This window comes from Pipra filicauda, unplaced genomic scaffold (genome assembly GCF_003945595.2).
Source record: "Pipra filicauda isolate LSUMZ 115617 unplaced genomic scaffold, ASM394559v2 scaffold219_size1829416_pilon, whole genome shotgun sequence".
Classification (NCBI taxonomy): Eukaryota; Metazoa; Chordata; class Aves; order Passeriformes; family Pipridae; genus Pipra; species Pipra filicauda.
In genome coordinates, this window is record NW_024104331.1 from 1,442,183 (window position 1) to 1,462,386 (window position 20,204).

General features: G+C 59.7%; 3 protein-coding genes across 5 annotated transcripts; 2 read left to right on the top strand and 1 right to left on the bottom strand.

The window, feature by feature from the left end:
* The first annotated feature begins 3 nt into the window (after positions 1–3).
* HMGCL (3-hydroxy-3-methylglutaryl-CoA lyase) lies at positions 4–6,709 on the top strand. Of its 3 annotated transcripts, none has more exons than XM_027740173.2 (9): positions 4–666; positions 1,467–1,559; positions 1,972–2,079; positions 2,407–2,502; positions 3,128–3,276; positions 4,124–4,187; positions 4,520–4,708; positions 4,982–5,107; positions 5,826–6,709. In XM_027740173.2, the coding sequence occupies exons 1-9, from the start codon at positions 616–618 to the stop codon at positions 5,925–5,927; spliced, it is 978 nt and encodes a 325-aa protein (XP_027595974.1). In that variant the 5' UTR covers positions 4–615; the 3' UTR covers positions 5,928–6,709. The 3 variants fall into 3 exon arrangements, with proteins under 3 accessions (XP_027595974.1, XP_039237200.1, XP_039237199.1); XM_039381265.1 differs by lacking the exon at positions 4–666 and adding an exon at positions 817–891; XM_039381266.1 differs by lacking the exon at positions 4,982–5,107.
* Positions 6,710–7,339: 630 nt separating this feature from the next.
* GALE (UDP-galactose-4-epimerase) lies at positions 7,340–11,155 on the top strand. The gene is made up of 10 exons (XM_027740171.2): positions 7,340–7,973; positions 8,054–8,169; positions 8,376–8,489; positions 8,864–9,040; positions 9,150–9,263; positions 9,349–9,415; positions 9,516–9,601; positions 9,730–9,807; positions 9,958–10,072; positions 10,149–11,155. The coding sequence occupies exons 1-10, from the start codon at positions 7,853–7,855 to the stop codon at positions 10,202–10,204; spliced, it is 1,044 nt and encodes a 347-aa protein (XP_027595972.1). The 5' UTR covers positions 7,340–7,852; the 3' UTR covers positions 10,205–11,155.
* A 332-nt stretch (positions 11,156–11,487) lies between these two features.
* LYPLA2 (lysophospholipase 2) lies at positions 11,488–20,158 on the bottom strand. Its single transcript, XM_027740185.2, has 10 exons — positions 20,074–20,158; positions 17,715–17,819; positions 16,875–16,906; positions 16,162–16,227; positions 15,421–15,468; positions 15,177–15,247; positions 14,858–14,931; positions 14,619–14,720; positions 14,245–14,421; positions 11,488–13,743 (listed from the first exon to the last, which is right to left on the bottom strand). The coding sequence occupies exons 2-10, from the start codon at positions 17,790–17,792 to the stop codon at positions 13,693–13,695; spliced, it is 699 nt and encodes a 232-aa protein (XP_027595986.2). The 5' UTR covers positions 17,793–17,819; positions 20,074–20,158; the 3' UTR covers positions 11,488–13,692.
* Positions 20,159–20,204: the final 46 nt, after the last annotated feature.

Here is a 20,204-nt window from a genome sequence, read left to right on the forward strand (position 1 = left end):
TTGTTGGAAGAGATCTACACAAAAACCATAATCTAATACAAATCCATCCACAAACTTTTATTTATATCCTGTGGGGACAGCTACAAGGAGAAGAGGTTTTGTTCTTAGTGAATTGAAGAAAAGTCACTGTTCTGAGCTGAACTTCTGCCGTTTGAGTGAGAGCAGATTTCCAGCGTGGATGTTGAACCTCTCCATAGAGGGCTGAACTTTCTGAGTGATGAAACTCCTCACCAGAGCAGCCCGGGTGGATGTGGAGGACCCACAACGCTGCAAACAGGCACTGCTGGTTACTGTCCCACCCAGCACAAGCAAAAGCTGCCAGAACAGAGCCCCTGGGCTGTTTCTCAATGGACAAACATCCTGACTGCCTGCCAGGAGTCCCTCACAGGAGCATCACCCGGCCCCGCGATGACGCCGTTAGACACCGAAAAGGGACAAGAGAGCCACGGCCGCTTTGCCTCTCAACCCCATCACGCCGGTAACCTCTGTCGCAGCGCGGGGTCCCGTCCAAAACAAACAGCGCCGTGTTTACTCAGCGCCCGGGCCACCGGATAAACCCATCCTATAAGTGCGCGGCGGGCGCGGGGCCGGGCAGTGCCGGGGCCAGAGCGAAACATGCCGCAGTACGACACGACGGGAGCGCCCAGGGACGGCGCCTGGGCACAGGTAGGGGCTGGGGACGGAGGGGATGAGGGGACGGAGGGGATGGAGGGGATGAGGGATGAACGACACGGAGGGTCCGAGCCCCGGCTCCGGTTCGGGCTCCACGTGGGCGGCGCGGCCACGTGACCGCCCGTGTCACGTGCGGGGGCGGGGGCGGTCACGTGATCGCGGTCGGACATGGCGGCGGCGCGGCGGCTGTTCCCGCGCTGGGCGGGATCGCTGCGGCCCGTGAGGGGGAACGGGGGGACCGAGGGGCCGGGGGGAGCGGGCCGAGGGAGCATCGGGGCCGGGGAACGCTCGGGGCCGGTGAGGGGGGACCGGGACACCCGGGCGGGATTGAGGGGTCCAAGGGACCGGGGGGGCACCGGGATGGGGGAGATCGAGGCCGGTGATTCAAAGCAATCAAATTTAGCATGATGCTGTTAAGCCGTGCCGTCGGGGTAGTGTCGGGATAGCTCCTGGATAAACACCCCACTGAAACAAGGATTTTGCGAGCTTTTATACACTTTAACACCTCAAGCCCCTCCTTGACAGTCAGTCATTTAATCCTTACAAGGCATCAACATTAATCTTTAGTTAAAGATAACTTAGACTTCTTTTACTTAAACAACATTTGAAATAGTTTTCTATTTTATTGCTACGAGACACCAACATCAATCTTTAGTTAAAGACAACTTAAACTTTTACTTAAACAACCTTTGATTGGTTTAGCTTCCTAGAGTGTATTTTCAGATGTTATTGTGGGTGGGGGTGAGCGGGCTGGGGGGCTCCGGGGTCTCTGCTGACACTGCCCTCTGTGCCAGGTGAGCGCGGCGGCGGCCACAGGGACGGGGACGTACCCGAAGAGGGTGAAGGTGGTGGAGGTGGGACCCCGTGACGGGCTCCAGAACGAGAAGGTACAGGGGGGGCTCCTGGCAGCTCAACCTCAGCCCTGCCCAGCCCCTCAACCCCTCCCTGGGGAGTTCTGGAATCAAATACCCCAAATGTGCCACTCTGCCCACCAGCAGGGCTTTTCCTTCCTCTTTTTCTTCTTCTTTTTTTTCTTCTTCTTCCTTTTCTTCTTCTTTTTTTCTTCTTTTTTTCTTCTTCTTTTTTTTCTTCTCCTTCTCCTTCTCCTCCTTCTCCTTCTCCTTTTCCTTCTTCTTCTCCTTCTTCTTCTTTTTCGTTTTCTTTAAATGCCGCCTTTTTATGTTGAAAAATGATCTTTTGTTTTTTAATTTTTATTTTTTTTTTTCAGTGAAAACTTTACTGTGGAAATAATGACTTGAGGTCGTTTTTCTTTTCTTTTCTTCTTCTTTTTCCTCTTAGAACGTTGTGCCCACCCCGGTGAAGATCAGTTTGATCAACATGCTGTCAGAGACGGGGCTGCAGGTCATAGAGGCCACCAGCTTTGTGTCCCCCAAGTGGGTCCCTCAGGTCAGTGTTCCAGCTGGATTTACAGTGTTACAACAGTAACCCAGTGACTCTGCTCGCTCCAAACCCTTCATTGCTGGGCAAGAACCAGTTGCAACACTCCAGACTTCCCCTTTGGACCCTGGGGAAGGGCAGAGGGACAGCTGGTTGTGCATGTCAGCCTGGCTGAGTGACTGACCTCTGATCCCTCACAGTGTGCAGTGTTTGCTCTCAGAGGCCCATTTCTCTCAGCCCTAAATATTTCTGTTCCCATTACAAAAAGACATTTGAAGGACTGTTTTCTAGGTTGGCTGTTGTCCCTGTTACAGAGCTCTGCTGGTTTCTTTGCAGATGGCTGATCACACCGAGGTCATGCAGGGCATCAATAAGGTGCCTGGGATCAGTTACCCTGTGCTGACCCCCAACCTGAAGGGATTCCAGGCAGCGGTAAGGGCTGGCAGCACCTCAACAGCCACGTGTTTGTCTTGCTTTCAGTCCCCTCTGGTGTCCCACAGCTCTCCTGACAGCTCCCAGCAGCTGCAGCTTTGCTGCTGCACCTGTAACTTTGCACTTTTGGAGGCAAACTTGGATGTGTCGTGGTGGTTCTGCTGTGGAACAAACTTTGGGGAGGAACTGGGTTATTTGGGGAAAAGGTACTTCTACAGAGTGAGAGAACTGTAGTTATAGATCATGGAACATCATAGAGTCATTGAGGTTGGAGAAGACCTCCAAAATCATCAGGTCCAGCCTTAAAGTCTAAATAATCAGAGCAGTTTTATTTAGGAACAGAAAAGTTTCTGTAAAGGGAAGTGTTTTATGGGGCTGGTTTGAAACTTCTCTACCAAGAGAGGCCATTGAAACACTTGAATTAACACGTGGCCATGAAATGACTTGAATTGAACTCCTGAAATCACTTGAATTGAGTCATGGCTGAGCTTGTCATTTCCCATGCAAGAAAAACCACCCAGCTGGGATTTAAAAACTGGCAGTGGTGGGCTGAGGGTTGGACTTGCTGCTCTCAGAGGTCTTTTCCAGCTCTAATGGTTCTGTGATTTATGGTGTTTATTTGCAGGTGGCTGCAGGGGCCAAGGAAGTGTCGATCTTTGGAGCAGCGTCCGAGCTGTTCACGAAGAAGAACATCAACTGTTCCATAGAGGAGAGCCTGGAGAGGTTCAGCGAGGTGATGGCAGCAGCAAGGGCAGCCAGCATTCCTGTCAGGGGGTAAGGAATTCCTGCAGCCAGCATTCCTGTCAGGGGGTAAGGAATTCCTGCAGCCAGCATTCCTGTCAGGGGGTAAGGAATTCCTGCAGCCAGCATTCCTGTCAGGGGGTAAGGAATTCCTGCAGCCAGCATTCCCACTCAGGGGTAAGGAATTCCTGCAGCCAGCATTCCCACTCAGGGGTAAGGAATTCCTGTAGCCAGTGTTCCCACTCAGGGGTAAGGAATTCCTGCAGCCACCTTGGCATTGAGCAGGAGACGTGGCTGCTGGAGTTCATCCTTTTGGAGCCCAGCCCACGCAGCACTGAGGAGTGGGATTTCTTTACAACTTCTATTTTTTGGGATGTCTCTGCCTGGATTTTTGTGAGCTCAGGGCATGGAGGAGCTTTAGTTTGGACCACACTCAAGGTTTCAGCTGCTGCCTTGGTGCAAAGCCTGTTCTGCTCAGGACAGTCCACGCTCCTCCTGTTGGATTCACCCACCATGTGGTTATTCTGTTGTCAGAAGGATCCAGAATAACAAGAGTTTCTTGGCAGACATTCCACATGGAAGTGCAAAGATCACAATCCCAGGAATGCTGCGTGCTCTTGTCTTGGCAGATTTTTCATGTCCATGGAAGAAGGAATTATTGAGTAGTTAATTCTGTAATTGTTGAGCAGTTAATTCTGTAATTGTTCAGTAATTAATTCCGTAAGATTTGGCCACTGAACTTTTGGAACTAATGAACTAACATGAAACTAATTCTTCCATCATAGAGACATGCAAGATGCACTAAGTCCTGACTGATTTGGCCAGCTGAACGTCCTTGACATTTTTCTAGCTGAAAGGTGTGTGCTTTTCTTAACCACAGATACGTTTCCTGTGTCCTTGGATGTCCCTACGAAGGGAAGATTTCTGCAGCTAAAGTTGCAGAGGTGAGTTTAACACAGATACAACCAGAATTTCTGAGAAAGTTTTTGGCTCATTTTTAGGGATATGAGTTGGGCACTGGGGCTGGGGGGGTGTCAAACCATTTAGCCAAAGCCTGGGAAAGGGAAGGCTGGGAAAGGTTCCAGCCACCACAGGGAGGGGAGACTGAGTCCAGCTGAAATGCACAGGGGAATTCAGGGAGGTTTGGGCACCTGGAGGTTTTCAGTCCCACAGAAGAGTCTCGTGGCTGCTCCGGGGCATCACACACCGATCCCTGTGTGCAGCTCTGGGGAAGGGGGTGATGTACTTCCCAGGGCACATCCTGGCTTTTGGACAGGTCTCCAAGAAGATGTACTCCATGGGATGCTACGAGATCTCCCTGGGGGACACCATCGGCGTGGGCACCCCCGGGAGCATGAAGGAGATGCTGACCATGGTGATGAAGGAGGTGCCCGTGGGGGCTCTGGCTGTTCACTGCCACGACACCTATGGACAGGCCCTGGCCAACATCCTGGTGGCCCTCCAGGTAGGATCCTTCCTTTGGATCACAGACTCATGGGGTGGTTTGGGTTGGCAGGGACCTTAAATCCCATCTCGTTCCCCCTGGGCAGGGACACCTCCCACTAGCCCAGGGTGCTCCGACCTGGCCTTGGACCCTTCCAGGGATGGGGTGTCCACACAAATAAAGCATCTTCCTTTGGGTTTGTTCGTTTTTTCGCTTGCGAATGGGAGCTCTGAGGGGCAGGAGGTTGTGCTGGCAGAGCAGTCACGCCTGGCTGTGGTGTGGGTTCCTCTGCAGATGGGGGTGAGCGTGGTGGACGCGTCCGTCGCCGGCCTCGGGGGCTGCCCCTACGCCCAGGGAGCGTCGGGGAACGTGGCCACGGAGGACCTGGTGTACATGCTGAACGGGCTGGGCATCCACACGGTGAGTGGGGCAGCCCCTGCATCCCCCTCCTGCTCCAGGGCTCTGCTCAGGCCTCAGCAGGGCTCTGGGTTCGGCCCAGGGAGCCTGAGCGTGGTGGGGATGGGGAGAGTCACACTGGGTCTGTGGGGGGGGGGTTGTCCTTCCACACCAATCCCACCCCCTCTGCTGGGAGCATTCCCTCCTCTTGGGATTGTTCAGCCTTGGGGTGACCTAATTGTGGCCTTCCTGAAGGGAGCCCACAGGAAAGGTGGAGAGAGACTATCTTGTAAATAGTCTGTCCCTGGAGGGACAGGACACAAGGAATGGCTTCACACTGACAGAGGGATGTTGGATATTAGATGGGATATTGGGGAGAAATCCTTCCCTGGGAGGGTGGGGAGGCCCTGGCACAGTTTCCCAGAGAAGCTGTGGCTGCCCCTGGAATCCCTGGAAGTGTCCAAGGCCAGGTTGGAGCAGCCTGGGCTAGTGGGAGGTGTCCCTGCCCATGGCAGCAGTGGAGTGAGATGAGCTTTAAGGTCCCTCCCAACCCAGACCACTCTGGGATTCTCTCCCACATCACACCCTGGGATCTGACCCTTGCTGTCAGTGAGGCTGCATTAAAGTTGCCCCCAAAGGCTCCCTCGCTCCCTGGTAGTCTCTCCCAGTGATCCCAGTTGTTACTGGGCAGCTGTACCCAACAGAAGCAGTGCCAAGGCCGTGCTGTGCTTCCCCCGTGCAGGGCGTGGATCTGCAGAAGCTCATGGACACAGGAACCTTCATCTGCAACGCTCTCAACCGAAGAACCAACTCCAAGGTGTCCCAGGCATCCTGCAGACTGTGACACTGAGGGGAGTTTCTCCCTGGATCGAGAAGAAAGCGAGGATCTGGCACTGCCTGGAATTCCTCTCTGATCTCCAGTGCTCCTTCCTGGCTCAGCACTTGAGAGGAAACTCATAATCCACCAGAATTTATGAAGAAATGAGGGAAACGAGAATATTAGATTTGACCTTGAGGATGTCACCATTTGCCTTAGGGAAGGGAGGATGTGGATGGGCTCTGGTCAGACCAGCATCCACTGACTCCTGCCTTGAGCCTTAGGCCACCAGCCAGGGATAATCCACAGTTTTTCCAGTTGGAGCACTTTTCCAGGTCGGGCTTTGCCCTTCCCTTCTCACTACAAATGTTAAGCCTGAGTCAAAAGCCTCTGAATGTCCTGGGGCAGCCTTGGACAGTCTTACAGGGACTGTGGCAAAGGACAGTGTATCTGTTGTAAGATACCTTTAAACACTAGGATAAGAAACATTATTTAACATTCTGAACAAATCACGTTTCTAATAAACTGAACCAGTTAAAGCTGCTGCTTCAGTTCCAAGTGCCTCCTCCACGTGGAAAGACCACATCATCTGGGGCCGTGGCAGAGAGTGTGAAACACCCCCTGCTCCTCACAGGTCACGGGGAACACCCCCCCCCCCAATCTATTTAAAATAATTTATTTTAACAGTTTATTTGCGAGGCGGGAGCCTCGTCCTTCTTTCGGGTGGAGTTCGCCTTTCTCTGCGTGCGGCACCGTCTCTCCACATCCCTTCAATGAACTGCAGCAATTAAATAAACGTTCAACAATAACCGGCGCTGAAATGGGGTGGAATCGGGCAATAAACGGGGATTTTGGGGAGGGCGCAGTTCCCTCCTCCCGCCGCCGGGCGCCGCCGTCCCTCGGGGTGTTTTGTCCGCGCCGGGTTCCCGTAGCGGGGACACGTTTCCATGGAGGGGCCTTAAAGGGGCCGCGCCCGCGGGCGGAGCGGGAGCGGAGGGTGAGTGACTGAGGGGAATGGGAATGGGGACGGGAACGGGAATGGGAGGACAGATGTGCTGCCCCGTTCGGCCGTGCCTTCCTGTAGCAGGGAGAGCCCAAAACCCCGGCGCCCGGGATAATTCCAGCCGCTGGGATACCCCAGGACCCCTAGGATAGATCCAGCCCCTGGGGTAATTCCAGCCCCCGGGGCACGTTCGGCCCCAGAGACCCCCAGGAAGGCCCTGTCCCACCCCCAGGGGAGCCCCCCCGGGCACCCCCGACCGGCCCCGCCCGTGCCCCGCTCCCACCCCCGTATCCTCCCCCGCGCTGAAATCCGCCTTATTCTCCCTCCCCAGGGGCTGTTCCCCCCCGGCACTGCCCTCCCAGCATTTGGGGGGGCTCGGGGTGGAACCTCTCCCTGTGCTGGTCCCACATCCCGGTAACGCGGCGGGTCCTTCCCTCCGGGAGTGGAACAGGAGCTGCTGCTCCTTCCCGGGAGCTCCCGGGTCCCACAGGGATCCCCGCAGTGTCCTGGGAAGCGGGGGTGGAACGGGGCCAGCACTGGGAAGGGCGGCTGGGACCGCGATGAAGGGGGGACTCCAGAGCTGCAGGAAAACCAGGGAATGGGTGGGGAAAGGGCAGAGCCGAGCCCCCTGTGGAGACCACCCGAATTCATCCCAACTCCCTGCACCTGTGCTTTGGGGTGAACCCCGAGGGGTCTGTGCTGTGGGATACGGGAGAGAGCGGGATCTCACAGGAAGGACGAGGGCTTTTCCCGGGCTGTGGCAGTGCCAGACCCACCCTCCGTGTCCGGGAGGTGTGCCCGCGCTGGCAGGTCGCGCTCCAGCCCATCCCCGTCCCCGGGAGAGCTGCAGGAAGTGCCGGAGGCGCTGCTGACGCGACAGTGCCCCAGCTGTGCCCGTTCCAGGCCGCCCCACACGGAGCTGAAGGATTTTCCTGCCCCAGGGAGAGCCATGGCCGAGAAAATCCTGGTGACGGGCGGCGCTGGGTACATCGGCAGCCACTGCGTGCTGGAGCTGCTGGAGGCTGGATACGTCCCCGTGGTCATCGACAACTTCCACAACGCCATCCGAGGTACGGAGGAGCCTCATCCCTCCCCGGGCTGTGCCGGGACCCCCAGAAATCCCAGCTCCTCACTCCCCTCCATCCCCCAGGGTCGGACGCGCTCCCCGAGAGCCTCCGGCGGGTGGAGCAGATCGTGCACCGGCCCGTCCTCTTCCAGGAGCTGGATATCACCGATGGGGCCGCGCTCCAGGAGCTCTTCAGGAAGGTGAGAGCAGGAGCTGCGGCGCCCGAGGTGGCTCCTGGGGGGAGTGAGGTGGGAACCGGGGGAAGAAGGGCAGCGCTGAGGAAACCCCTGTTCCTGCGGGGCGTGGAGCCCCCCCGGGGGGGTGAATGGCGCTCCTGGGGGGGAATCCCGGCTGGTTCCTGCGCGGAGATCCCATGTCCTGTCGCTGTTCCCCCCCTCCCGTGCAGCACCAGTTCTCGGCCGTGCTGCACTTGGCGGGGCTGAAGGCGGTGGGGGAGTCGGTGCAGAAGCCTCTGGAATATTACAGAGTGAACCTCACCGGGACCATCCGGCTGCTGGAGGTGAGAGGGGGTGCCCGGGGTGGTGCTGAGGGGCTGCAGGGGGGGCTGGGACCACCATAAAGGGGGAATTTCAGAGCTGCAGGAAAAACGGGGAGTGGGTGGAAAAGGGCAGAGATCATCCAAATGAACACTGTGAGAACTCCCTGCCTTGGGGTAAAGCCTGAGGGACCTGTGCTGTGGGATATGGGAGAGACCAGGATCTTGGCTGGGTTTCACAGGAAGAACAAGGGCGTGATCCTGTGGTGAGGTGGCTGAGCTGCTCCATGTGCTGCTCCCAGCGCTCCCCGTGCCCGGGATGTGGCGGTGCCTGGGCAGGGCTGACCCCCCAGCACAGGGATCTCCCTGGCTCAGTGCTGGCTGTTCCTGCCCCCCAGACCATGCAGGCCCACGGCGTGAAGAACATCGTGTTCAGCAGCTCTGCCACCGTCTACGGGGACCCCAAGTACCTCCCCCTGGACGAGAACCACCCGGTGGGAGGCTGCACCAACCCCTATGGCAAATCCAAGTTCTTCATCGAGGAGATGATCCGGGATCTCTGCAAAGCAGAGCGGGTGAGGGGCTGCCCCGCGGGGCCGGGAGCCAAGGGCTGTTCCCACTGGAGCGAGGGGTGAGCAGGCAGCCCCCCAGGCACCCACCCAGGCAGTGTCTGTGTCCCCCCAGGACTGGAACGCTGTTCTCCTGCGCTACTTCAACCCCATCGGTGCCCACGAGTCAGGGATGATTGGGGAAGATCCTCAGGGGATCCCAAACAACCTCATGCCCTACGTGGCGCAGGTACCGCCCCACTGCAGCCTTTGGGGACCCCTGGGGTCATATGGGGGGGGGCACAGGCTGACAGGGCTCCTTGTTCCTCTGTCAGGTGGCAGTGGGACGCCGGGAATTCCTGAGTGTGTTTGGGAACGACTACAAGACAGATGATGGAACAGGTATGGCATGGAAAGGGTGGAGCAGAACTGCCCTGCAGCCCCCCCAGCCTGGGGTCACCCCGGGCACAGGGCTCTGCCCTCACCCTCTGCCTCCCTGCAGGAGTCAGGGATTACATCCACGTCGTGGATTTGGCCAAAGGCCACGTCGCTGCTCTGAAGAAGCTCAAGGAGAACTGTGGCTGCAAGGTGCCCCGGGGGACACTGGGGGCTGCCAGCCCTGGGGGGGCGTGGGGGTCCCCAGGGAGATAAAGGCGGAGTTTGGCCCTTGTCTCCTTCCAAAAGCAGCTGATCCATGTCCCTTATCCTCCTGCCAGATCTACAATCTGGGCACAGGCACTGGCTACTCCGTCCTGCAGATGGTCCAGGCCATGGAAAAAGCCTCGGGGAGGGAGGTAAGGTCTGACCTGCCGGGCACAGAACCAGCTGTTCCCAGAGACCTCCCTCACCCCCCCCCAAGCCATCACTGCCACAGCAGCCCCTGGCACTGCCCCCTCAGTGCCCTCTCTGAGCCCCCAGAGCCCACAGAGCTGCTTTCCCTGCAGATCAAGTACAAGGTCACGGCCCGGCGGGAGGGGGACGTGGCCTCCTGCTACGCAGACCCGGCGCTGGCCGAGCGGGAGCTGGGCTGGAAAGCTGCCTTTGGCCTGGACAAGATGTGTAAGGACACCCCCTCCCTGGCACACGGGGCACTGCCAGGCCTGGCCCGCCCTCACCTCCCCTCTCCCCATTCCAGGTGAGGACCTGTGGCGGTGGCAGCTGCAGAATCCCACGGGCTTCAGCAAGAACTGAGCCATGGCCGAGGGCTGGCCGGGCTCGGGGGCTGCTCCAGGCCAGCCCTTCCTGCCTTCCATGGCCCCAGCGAGGCCATCACCGTCCTGGGAGCAGCTCCAGCTCCCCCTCCTGCCTCTGGCACGGGGCAGGAAGGCTGGAGCATCCTCAGCCTTCCTCATCCTCATCCCCCTCAAGTCCTTTGCATCTCACAGAGCAGAACCACAATGGAGAAAAGAGCCAGGGCTTGGTTTGGCTCCCATGGAACCCCCCCATGGGAATGTCCAGGGGCTGTGCTTGGCTGGGCCCTGCAGCCACCACTGGAGCTGCTCCTGGGCCCTCCCTGTGCCCTGGGAAGTGGCTGCATCCAGCACTTGGACACTGTGAGTCCTGCTGAGCCCAGACTACAGAGGAGCCCCCCCGTTCCCTGCTGCCCCACCTGGCTCTTGGTCTCAGGGGGAGGTACCCACAGCCCCTGCCCTGGGCATGGAGAAGGTGCTGAGCCCCAGGAACACCCCCATACACTATTCCCACAGGGACCAGTCACATTCCAAGGCCACCACGGCTCATTTCCCCAGCCCACGTCTCCAGGGCCAAGGGCTTTGCACATACACACACACTTTTCCCTGCCCCCAGCATGGTTTTGGGGACCAAATCTCATCCCACGTGCTCCCGCTGAGCCAGAGAAGCCCCTGCCAGGGCTGTGCCAGCCTGGCCTGGTTTATCACCCCACTGGTGCCTGGTTTTGCTTCCACGTTCCCTGTGGCAGCTGCTTCCCAAATCCTGTTGCCAAAGGCTGCCCAGGAGCCTCTCATACTGCTCCTATTTATTCCTGGCAGCTCCAAGGGCTCTGTCAGGCAGGGATGACGCAGTCGGCCCCCTTTGCTGTTGGCTGGATGAATAACTTATGCTTCTAAATTATGAATTGAGCTTTTGATTTGTTTTTAAATAAACTTTCCTACTTTCTAAGTGGCAGCTTTGTTCTGCTTCCCCTCAGCCAGAGCTGCTGCCCCCAAAAATGGCACCTTGGGGCCTCGTTCTAACCCGCTCCCCTCCCCAACCCTCCCTTCCCAGAGGTGCTGTTGGGGGTCCTGCCCAGCCAGGAATGAGGCCAGCTCAGCTCTGGGGTAGGTTCAGGATTTATTTAACCTTGTTTCTCTGTGGAACACACGCACACACACACAAAAAACCCCAAACATGTACAAGGAAGACGAGAGAAGGAAAAAAAAAAAAAGGAAAAAAAAAAAAAACAAAAAAAAAAAACAAAAAAAAAAAAAAAAAAAAAAAAAAAAAAACAACCAAAAAAACAAACCAAAGCTGTATTGAGGAATGGAGAGAAGCCATTCTCCCTCCTGGGTTCCCAGGTGGGGAGTGAGCAGGAATGCTCTGCAGGAGGGGGCCAAACGAGGCCCCCCAGGGATGGTCCCAGGTCCCCCCATCGCACACGGTTCCAGTTCACAGTCAAACAGGTCGGTCTGTCCATCGCCAGCCCTCGGTACCCCCGGGGAGCTGCACTCCCACCCCAGCCAGTGATCCACAGGGAGCTGCACTCCCACCCCAGCCAGTGATCCACAGGGAGCTGCACTCCCACCCCAGCCAGTGATCCACAGGGAGCTGCACTCCCACCCCAGCCAGCCCCCTGTGCCCCCACCCTGGCCCAGCACAGGGAGAGGGGACAGAGCAGTGTTAAAACACAACACAGAAGATCCAGCAGGACTGACCCCCAGGCCAGGACTGACCCCCAGGGCAGGGGCAGTGCCGGGCTCCCCCCAACACCAGCATCAGCTGTGCTGGTTTAAGACTTCCCAAAGGGGAGAAAAAAAATTAAAAACCCAACCAAACCCCAAGCCAAGAACCCAACCAAGGGTGGGTCCCACAGATCCAACTCTCCGGAGAGCAGGTTATTGCTTTGGGCATCCCGGGCTGGGGGGGCACGGCTGGAGCAGAGCCCCCTCCAGAGTCCCCCACCAGCCCCCAGAGCAGCCCCTGGCCCTGGGGAGCTGCCAGCCCTGGCCCCAGCCCACTGCTGGTCCTGGGGCACCGGGCAGAAGCTCCACAGGGTGAGAGGCTAGGCCCAGACCAGGGGAGAGTGGGGACAGCCCTGGGGCCAGGGGTGGTGTGGGGGGGTTCTAAAATACATGATCAGCCCCAGGCCTTGGGGGTGTGGGCTCAGCCCGGGGGGGAGGCGAGGGCAGTGCTGCTCCACAGCCACTGCCCTCTGCCCTGCGGGAGGGGAGGGGGGGCCAGGAGCCCACCCAGAGGAGACATTCGGGGCCCTGTCCCGGGGAGCTGCTGGGGACGGTCCCGGCCCCGCACCCAGCACGATGCCAGCACTCAGGAGAGGACAAACCCATGGGCAAGGGACCCCAGGGACCCTGGTGATTGTACATGGTGGGACAAGGGCCCACAGCCCCAGGGAGCAGAGAGACCTCCAGGGAGCACAGAGACCCCTGCGCTGCCCACAGGACGGGGTGCAGCAGCACCCAGGCCTCAGACGCTGGTGAGATGATGGCTTGGGGGCAAAGCTGCTTCTTCCAGCTGCGCCAGGAGCCAAACCTGGGGTCCAGGGACATCACCCCTCCCTCCCCGAGCCAGCCCAAGTCCAAAGGAAAGGACAAGTAGCAGCAAGAGAGACATAAAGGACGGGGCCGGCGCCGGGCGGCTCCGTCTGTGACTGTAAACGAAGCTTCAGGGCTCTGAGGGCGCAGAGCTGGGCTGGGGAATGGGGGTAGACACCTCTGGGACCCCCACAGGGCCGAGGAGGAGATTGTAAAAGCAACAGGAGGAGGAGGAGGAGGAGGAAGGAGGAGATTATCTGAGGAGGGCAGAGCTGCCCAGGCCGGGGGGAGTGTGCGTGTGTGACAGGCGGGGCCGTGCAGGAGGTGCGGGGGCTGCGCTGACCCTGCCCCGGCCCCGGGCAGCCTTTGGCGGTACCGGCCCAGGGCAGAGCCTGCCCCGGGGCCTGGGGGTATCTGCAGGGGAGTCCCGGGTTCCTGAGCTCTGATTGAAAACCCGTGAGTCACCTGAGGGAAGGCCGAGAGCAGCCCCCGAGGGCACAGCCCGGGCTAGGCCACAGGGGTGCCCCAGCCCAGCCCTGTGCCTGTCCCGCTCCCCCCGCCGCACCCGGGCACGTCCCACCCCTAATACTGGTACAAAAAACCCAAACCCAACAGAAACACCTCCCCCACCCTGTGCCAGCCCGCACACTGCAGGGGCCCGGGGGACGTGACCCCCCCGGAACCCGCTCGGAGCAAGAGGAGGAGAGAAAAGGCCACTCCAAGACTCGCCTTCGACCGCTCCACCCTCGGCTCCGAGAGCAGCAGGGGGAGCCGGGGCACCCCCGGCCCGAGAGGGCGCGGTGAGAGGCGGCGGGGGGAGGCGGGGGCCGGGGGTGCGGCGGGAGGTGCAGTGGGGGGCCATGGCTTCCGTTTGCAGCAGGCGGGTCACGGGGGGAGATGGGCGGCTGTGACCTCGGCACCCTCCCCTGCGACAGTCCCGAGCGGCCCCGCTCAGATCCGCGGCAGCAGCTTCTCGATGAACTCCTTCACCGCCATCATCTCCTGCGGGGAGCGCAGGGCCCGTCACCCCGGGGACACCCCAAAGGGTGGGCCCTGCCCTGGGCATGGGGGCTCTGAAGCCTCCCCGGTGCAAGGTGGGAACAAACACATCCCGTGTGTTTTCCCTGACCCACCGTGCTGGGGATGGTCCCACAGATCCCAAAGGTGATTCCAACCCCTGAGGGTCACAGAATATGTTGAGCTGGAAGGGGCTCACAAGGATCATCCAGTCCAACTCCTGGCCCCACACTGACACCCCAACAATCCCACCCTGTCCCTGAGAGGATCATCCAAATGCTTCTTGAGCTCTGGCAGCCTTGGGGCTGTGCCCACTGCCCTGGGGAGCCTGTTCAGTGCCCAACCACCCTCTGGGGGAAGAACCTTTTCCTGAGATCCGACCTAACCCTGTCCTGGGACAGCTCCAGCCGTTCCCTGGGCCCTGTCTCTGCTCACAGAGAGCAGAGACATTCCTGGGGGGATCCCATCCCCTCCCACGGCACTGACCTGAGGACAGGAACTGTGCATCACACCAGGGTAGGTTTTGAACTGGACCTTGGTGGGGGTGACGACAGATTTCAGCTTCTCGGCAGTGAGGGCCCCGAAGCGGACGGGGATCATGGGATCCATCTCCCCGTGGCACTGCAGGATGGCAATGTCCTTGTTCACGCCGTTGTTCGCCGCCTGCCACGAGAAGGGAATGCTGAGGTGTGCCCAGGTGAAGGCATTCCAGCAGGGATGGGGGGGCAGTGCTGCATCCCTGTGCCCAACACACCACCCAGCAGCTCAACAGGGCTGTGGGGGAAAGCTGCTGGGAAATTCCGCTCTGGAGAAGTCCAATCCCCCCTGCCCCTCCCTGTGGACATGGCAGCACAGGATACCTGTGGGAAGGCCTTGTGGAGCGGGAGCCAGCAGCTGAGTGCCACAATTCCAGCCAGCTGGTGCTGGCAGGTGAGAGCCGTGTACAGCGACAAGGCACCGCCCTGGAGCAGAGGAGGATGGAGTTAGTGCTGGGGGGGGATCCTGGGGCACTCACCCACCTCCTCACCACAGAACATCCCTCTGAGAGGTGTCTTTGGAGGGGAAATTGGGGTCCCAACCCTCATGTTCTCCAGCTCACCTGTGAGAAGCCCCCCAGGATAATGCGGTTGGCGGGGATCCCGTTCTTCATCTCATGCTCAATAATTGCTTTAACTGGGAGAAGACGGAGAAACGGGTCAGTGGAAGGTGGGGAGGGGGTGAAAAGCATCACCTGACACTTCCAGATGCACACAGGACATTTGGCACATCAGGGAGAGGCAGAGACCCCAGGGAGAAGATGGACTGGGATCACCAGAGGGCAGAAAGGAAGGAGAGGTAGAAGGAAAACACCCACTTCAGCCCCAGTGAGGGAGAGGCACTCAGGAGCCCACCACTTCCCCCTTCCCCAAGCTTCTTACTGTTTTCTGCAGCTTTCTTGATCCCAGCTTCATCCTCAGGTGCGTCCGGAGTCAATCCCATGAGGTCAAACCTGGGAGAAGCAGCAGGGTCAGCCCCAACCTCTCCCAGCACCCAGGGTATGGGGAGGCAGGAGCTGGGTGTGCTCTGCCCTCCTCGACTCCCACAGGGCAGTGGATTTTGGCTCTTCATCCCTCCCACTCCCCAAAAGGGTCCCACCCACCCCTGCTCCCCCAAAGCACTGACCAGGAGGGCATGACCATCTTCATGTTGAGGGTCACTGGGATCCGGGGCCTGTGGAGAAACAGTGTGGGTGGTTTAGCTCAAGGCAGAGTCAAGGAGCACAGGGGGACTGTCCCTCCTGTCCACAGTTGCAGGACATGACTCCCAAGGGAAAGTGGCAGATCAGGGCCACCAGACCCGGCCCAGGGGCTGCAAGGTGACCCTGGGGATTACCTGCCATCCCTGAGCAGATCTCGGATGAGCTCGAGGCTCCAGGGCACTGCCAAGCAGCCCAGGTGGGGAGCAGAGCACCTGCATCCCTCTCCTGTTTGCTGCTCCCAAGGCCAAGATGGGACATTGGAAAGGGACAGCAGAGCTCTCCCAGCCCAGTGAGCGTCCCCTGCACAGGCTATTGGCACTGGGGACACATCAGGACTGTGTCCTTCCCTTCCTGCTGAGCCCCCTCCTGCCTGACCAGCAGACGGAGAAGGAGCTCCAGTGCCTTTGGCTTTCACTGCAGCCACCAGGGATAAGCAGAGGACAGGAGGGGGAGGAAAAGAGCCTCAGAGCAGCAGCTCCTGTGCTGGTAGCTCTGTGGGGAACCGCTCTGCCTGCAGCAGGAACCGGCCACGGCAGCTGAGCCAGCCTGGCTGTGCAGCCCCATGGGCAGGTCAGGGCTCAGGCCACCATCTGCCTCCCCCAACAAACAGCCCTGGCAGTCTCACAGCCCTCCAAGACCCCCCCCCAGGCAAAGGTAGCACTTACGCGTGAGGGCAAATGTATTTCACGTAGGGGAGGCGGATGGAGGAGAGAGCGTCGGCCCAGCTGTGCCTGCGAGAGAGGGAGGGCACAGGGTGTTCAAGGCTTGTCTGAGCCATTTGCCCCAAGGCTTGTGCCCACCCTGCCCCTCCCCTGATGTTATTTTACCAGGTCCTGCCCTCCCAACAGCCTGATCCCCCTGTGAAGCCCCAGCACTGAGCCCCTGCTGTCGCTGATCCCCCTCTGCATCAGGGCGAGGGCAGCACACAAAGCCCTGGAGCTGGAGGCAGGGAGGACAAGGGGGAGGGGATCTCCTGCAGAGGGAGAAGCGCCTTTGTCACCTCCACACCCCACACTGTCCTCCCTAGGTGGCCTTGCACGCCAGAGATGCCCTGGGCCAGGCACAGCCCAGCTCCCAAGGACTGGAAAAGCCGCAGTGCTTATCAGCAATCCTGAAAGGCAGCACCACCCGCGGGGGGTGGGGGCTGCCAGGCTGCCGGCATCATAAATATTCAAGTGCAGACAGCTGCCGGCCTCAATTCCCTGTGATTCCCTGCCATTCCCTGTCAGGGCCGTGCAGGAACAGTTATGGACCCCAGCCTAAAGCCCCACACTGATCTCGGGCTGCCCCTGCCCCGGGGAGAGCAGCAGCAAAGGGCAAAATGCAAATGTCAGCAAAGCCACACGTCCCCAGCAGAGCCTGCTCCAGGGATACTCACCCCGTGTCTCCAAGGCCATGTAGGAAAATGACCTGTCAAACAGCAAAAGAAGAGGATTAGCTGATGTGAGAGTTGGAGCCCTGGGAGAGGGGCAGGGCTGGGCTGGGCTGGGCTGGGCCGGCAGTGAGGTGGCAAATGGACACTGAGTCACTGCCTAGAAGAGACTCAACTCAGCGACGCTCAGGACACGTCTGTGCTGCTTGGAGCACGAGGGATGGGTGGATCAGGGACATGGCAGAGGCTCAGTCTGAACTGCAGAATGGTTAGTGTTGGAAGGGACCTTAAATGTCATCCACTGCCACCCCCTGCCATGGTCAGGGACACCTTCCACTAGCCCAGGTTGCTCCAACCTGGCCTTGGACACTTCCAGGGATCCAGGGGCAGCCACAGCTTCTCTGGGCAACCTGTGCCAGGGCCTCCCCACCCTCACAGGGAGGAATTTCTTTTGTGTATCACCAAACACTCACAAATCCATCCCCATGGGCTTTTCATCTGAGGCTACAGAAAGCCCTAAGCCATGGGGGGCAGAGGGAAAGCAGCCTGGGCACCCCAGGGAAGGACTGGGAGGGGGTTTTCTTTTAAAAGCTTAAATAGCCCAATCAGCTCCAGCTTCCAAGGCCGAGCTGCAAGGCTGTGTCTGTGCTTCCACATCGGAACATCTCAGCCCAAGGACAGTCACTTTTCCCAAGCAAGGCGAGCCCTTGCTGGCCCTGCCTCCCACTCTGATGAGCTGAGGGACCACAGGCCCAGCTCAAGGCTCCTCTGAACCTCATGGAAGCATCTCCCTGTTTTCCAGCCTCCTGCCAGGAGGGAGGCAGCAGGAGGGGGTCCCTCCCTTACCGCGGCGGTCTCCCGCTCTGCCCCTGAGACGGTCACGGCGTCGGCGAGGAGGGGGACAGACATGTTGTTACCACACATACACCGAGAGGGACTCGACACTGGCACCTGCAGGACACAGGGACAAGGGTGAGGCAGGAAAATAAACTCCTCTTCCCCTCTCTTGTTCCCCCCCCCACCCTGCAACTATTTGCTGCGGAGGCAGCAGCTGTTTGGGGGAAAATTAAAGGGTAGGTGAAGGCTTTGATGTTTCAAGCCCTCGGGACACCCCACTCCATCCCCGGCCTGGTGGTGCTGGAGAGTCAGGAAGCAGCAAACACTTCCCATGTTGCACGCTGTGGGGTGCTGGAAGTGTTAAAATTAGCTCAAAAATTACACCTCAGAGCCAAAGTTATTCCTGTGACTGCACCGGCGTGGGCAGAGGGCGCAGCCCCAGCATCCCTTCATTCCTTCATCCCCTCATCCCTGCCAGTGGAGCCATGGAGGAGCCTGACCCACATCTGCTCCGACAGGGAAGCAGGAAATGCCAGCAGCAGCACAGGGTTTACTGCACTAAAAAAGGTCCAGCCCTGTTTTATGGAGCTTTTTTAGGGATAAGCCGGAGCACTGGCAGCTGGCCCGAGCCCCAGCCCCTCCTGGAGCTGTGCCCCCCCAGTGATGGATGACATCCTTGTCCTGCCCTGTGACTGCAGCCAAAGCCACCACCACTGTCTCCACCGCCACAGTGTCCTGCCAGCACCAAGGGCTGTCACCTCCCAGATCCCGGGTTCAGCAGGGCTGACAGCTCCCACAACAGTCCATGGTGTTTATTCCCAGCTCCTCACATGACCCCGCTGACCCACCAGGACTAATTAGATCAGAGCTCGTTTACAGCACTGCCATCATCCCCCAGGAGCAGGATCAGCCTCCCAGAGGAAGATCACAGAATATCCTGAGTTGCAATGGACCCACAAGGATCATCCAGCCCAACTCCTAGCCCTACACTGACACCCCAACAATCCCACCCTGGCCCTCAGAGCGTTGTCCAAACACTCCTTCAGCTCTGGGGCCGTGCCCACTGCCCTGGGGAGCCTGTTCAGTGCCCGACCACCCTCTGGGGGAAGAACCTTTTCCTGAGATCCAACCTGACCCTGCCCTGACACAGCTCCAGCCGTTCCCTCAGGTCCTGTCCCTGCTCACGCAGAGAGCAGAGATCGGAGCTGCCCCTCTGAGGAAGCTGCAGAGCCCACAGCCTGCTCCAGCCTCACATCCCACGGCAGCACCATCCCCAGCACGGTTCGGATCACCCAAACCTTCCCCAAAACCGCGGTGTCCCAGCAGACATCCTTACCCAAGAGAAACAGCCTCCTCCTCTCCCAGCCCGGGCCAAAGACCTGCCTGACTCGTCCGCCCGACTGCTCATCAGCCGCTTCCCGGCTCCAATAAAAACACCGGGAAACAACCGGCTCCCCGGATCTGACACAGACACGCGGCCCACGTGCTCGTGTGTGTGTACTCCAGGGGCAAAACAACCAGCCAGGAGGAGCAGCAGCACCTGCCAAAAATCCTGGCGACAGGAGCCATAAATAAAAGCATCTCTAAAAAATCCTGGCAGACGGAGCCGCTCCCCCCGGGGCAGGCTCAGCCCCTCACGGCTCTGCCTTGCTGGGGGGGGGCTCTGGGGGAAAGGAAGGGCTGGTCAGAGCTGCCCCAAACACCCCGTGGGGACACCCGGGAATGCCCTGCGAGGGAACACGACACCGGGAGCGGCGGGAACACGACACCGGGAGCAGCGGGAAGGACAAAGCCCCACAGCCCGCGTGGGTGTGGAAGCATCACCACAGCGATACGGGGGTGGGGGGGGAGCCGGGTCCGACTGGGGCTGGTTAAAGTGTGGCACCCGCACTGACACACACGCACCCCTCGCGACGCTCATTAGGACGGGGCGCAATTAGCGTTTATTAGAGTTAATAATTACGGCGGCCCAGCCGCTCGCACGGGCCCGAGAGAAACGAATCCCGCCTGGAAGCGGATGCAGTGGAGGCGGGAGCCGGCCTGACCTGCCCCGGCCGGGGCGGGAGCGCCGGTTTTCCCTGGAAAACAGGGATTTTCGGAGAGGTTTTTCCCGCTGTGACTCCTGAAGGCTCGCAGGGGGTGGGTTTGGGGGGCGGGAAGCGGGTGGCCCCGCTACGGGAGCCAGAACCGCGGCCCCTCGGATCCCCCTCCCCCGTTAACCCCCGTGAGGGGGCCCCGCCGACCCCCCCCATCCCCGCGGCCCTCACGGCTCTCCCCCCCCCCGCAGTGGTACATCCCCCCCACCCCGGTTTTCCCGCCCGTCTTCCCCCGCCCCCCCCCCCGGTGGTACGTGCCGCCCCCCCCTCACCTCTCCCGCGGCCCGGCGCGCGCGCTCCTCGCGGCTCTCCCCCCCCCGCCTCGCGCCGGAACTTCCGCCGGCGCGGCGCGAAGTGACGTCACGCGGGAGCGACGGCGGCGGGGAGACGCCGCGGCGGCCAT

Bases quoted from the DNA above. Each gene is read 5' to 3' on its own strand.
- LYPLA2 (XM_027740185.2), bottom strand. From the start codon at position 17,792: ATGTGTGGTAACAACATGTCTGTCCCCCTCCTCGCCGACGCCGTGACC. The intron at 16,228-16,874 runs GTGAGTATCCCT...CCTCTCTCGCAG, and splicing joins CATGGCCTTGGAGACACGGG to GCACAGCTGGGCCGACGCTC. The intron at 14,721-14,857 runs GTGAGCTGGAGA...CCTCTGCTCCAG, and splicing joins TCCTGGGGGGCTTCTCACAG to GGCGGTGCCTTGTCGCTGTA.
- HMGCL (XM_027740173.2), top strand. From the start codon at position 616: ATGCCGCAGTACGACACGACGGGAGCGCCCAGGGACGGCGCCTGGGCA. The intron at 4,709-4,981 runs GTAGGATCCTTC...GTTCCTCTGCAG, and splicing joins ACATCCTGGTGGCCCTCCAG to ATGGGGGTGAGCGTGGTGGA. The intron at 5,108-5,825 runs GTGAGTGGGGCA...TCCCCCGTGCAG, and splicing joins ACGGGCTGGGCATCCACACG to GGCGTGGATCTGCAGAAGCT.
- GALE (XM_027740171.2), top strand. From the start codon at position 7,853: ATGGCCGAGAAAATCCTGGTGACGGGCGGCGCTGGGTACATCGGCAGC. The intron at 9,041-9,149 runs GTGAGGGGCTGC...GTGTCCCCCCAG, and splicing joins ATCTCTGCAAAGCAGAGCGG to GACTGGAACGCTGTTCTCCT. The intron at 10,073-10,148 runs GTAAGGACACCC...TCCCCATTCCAG, and splicing joins CTTTGGCCTGGACAAGATGT to GTGAGGACCTGTGGCGGTGG.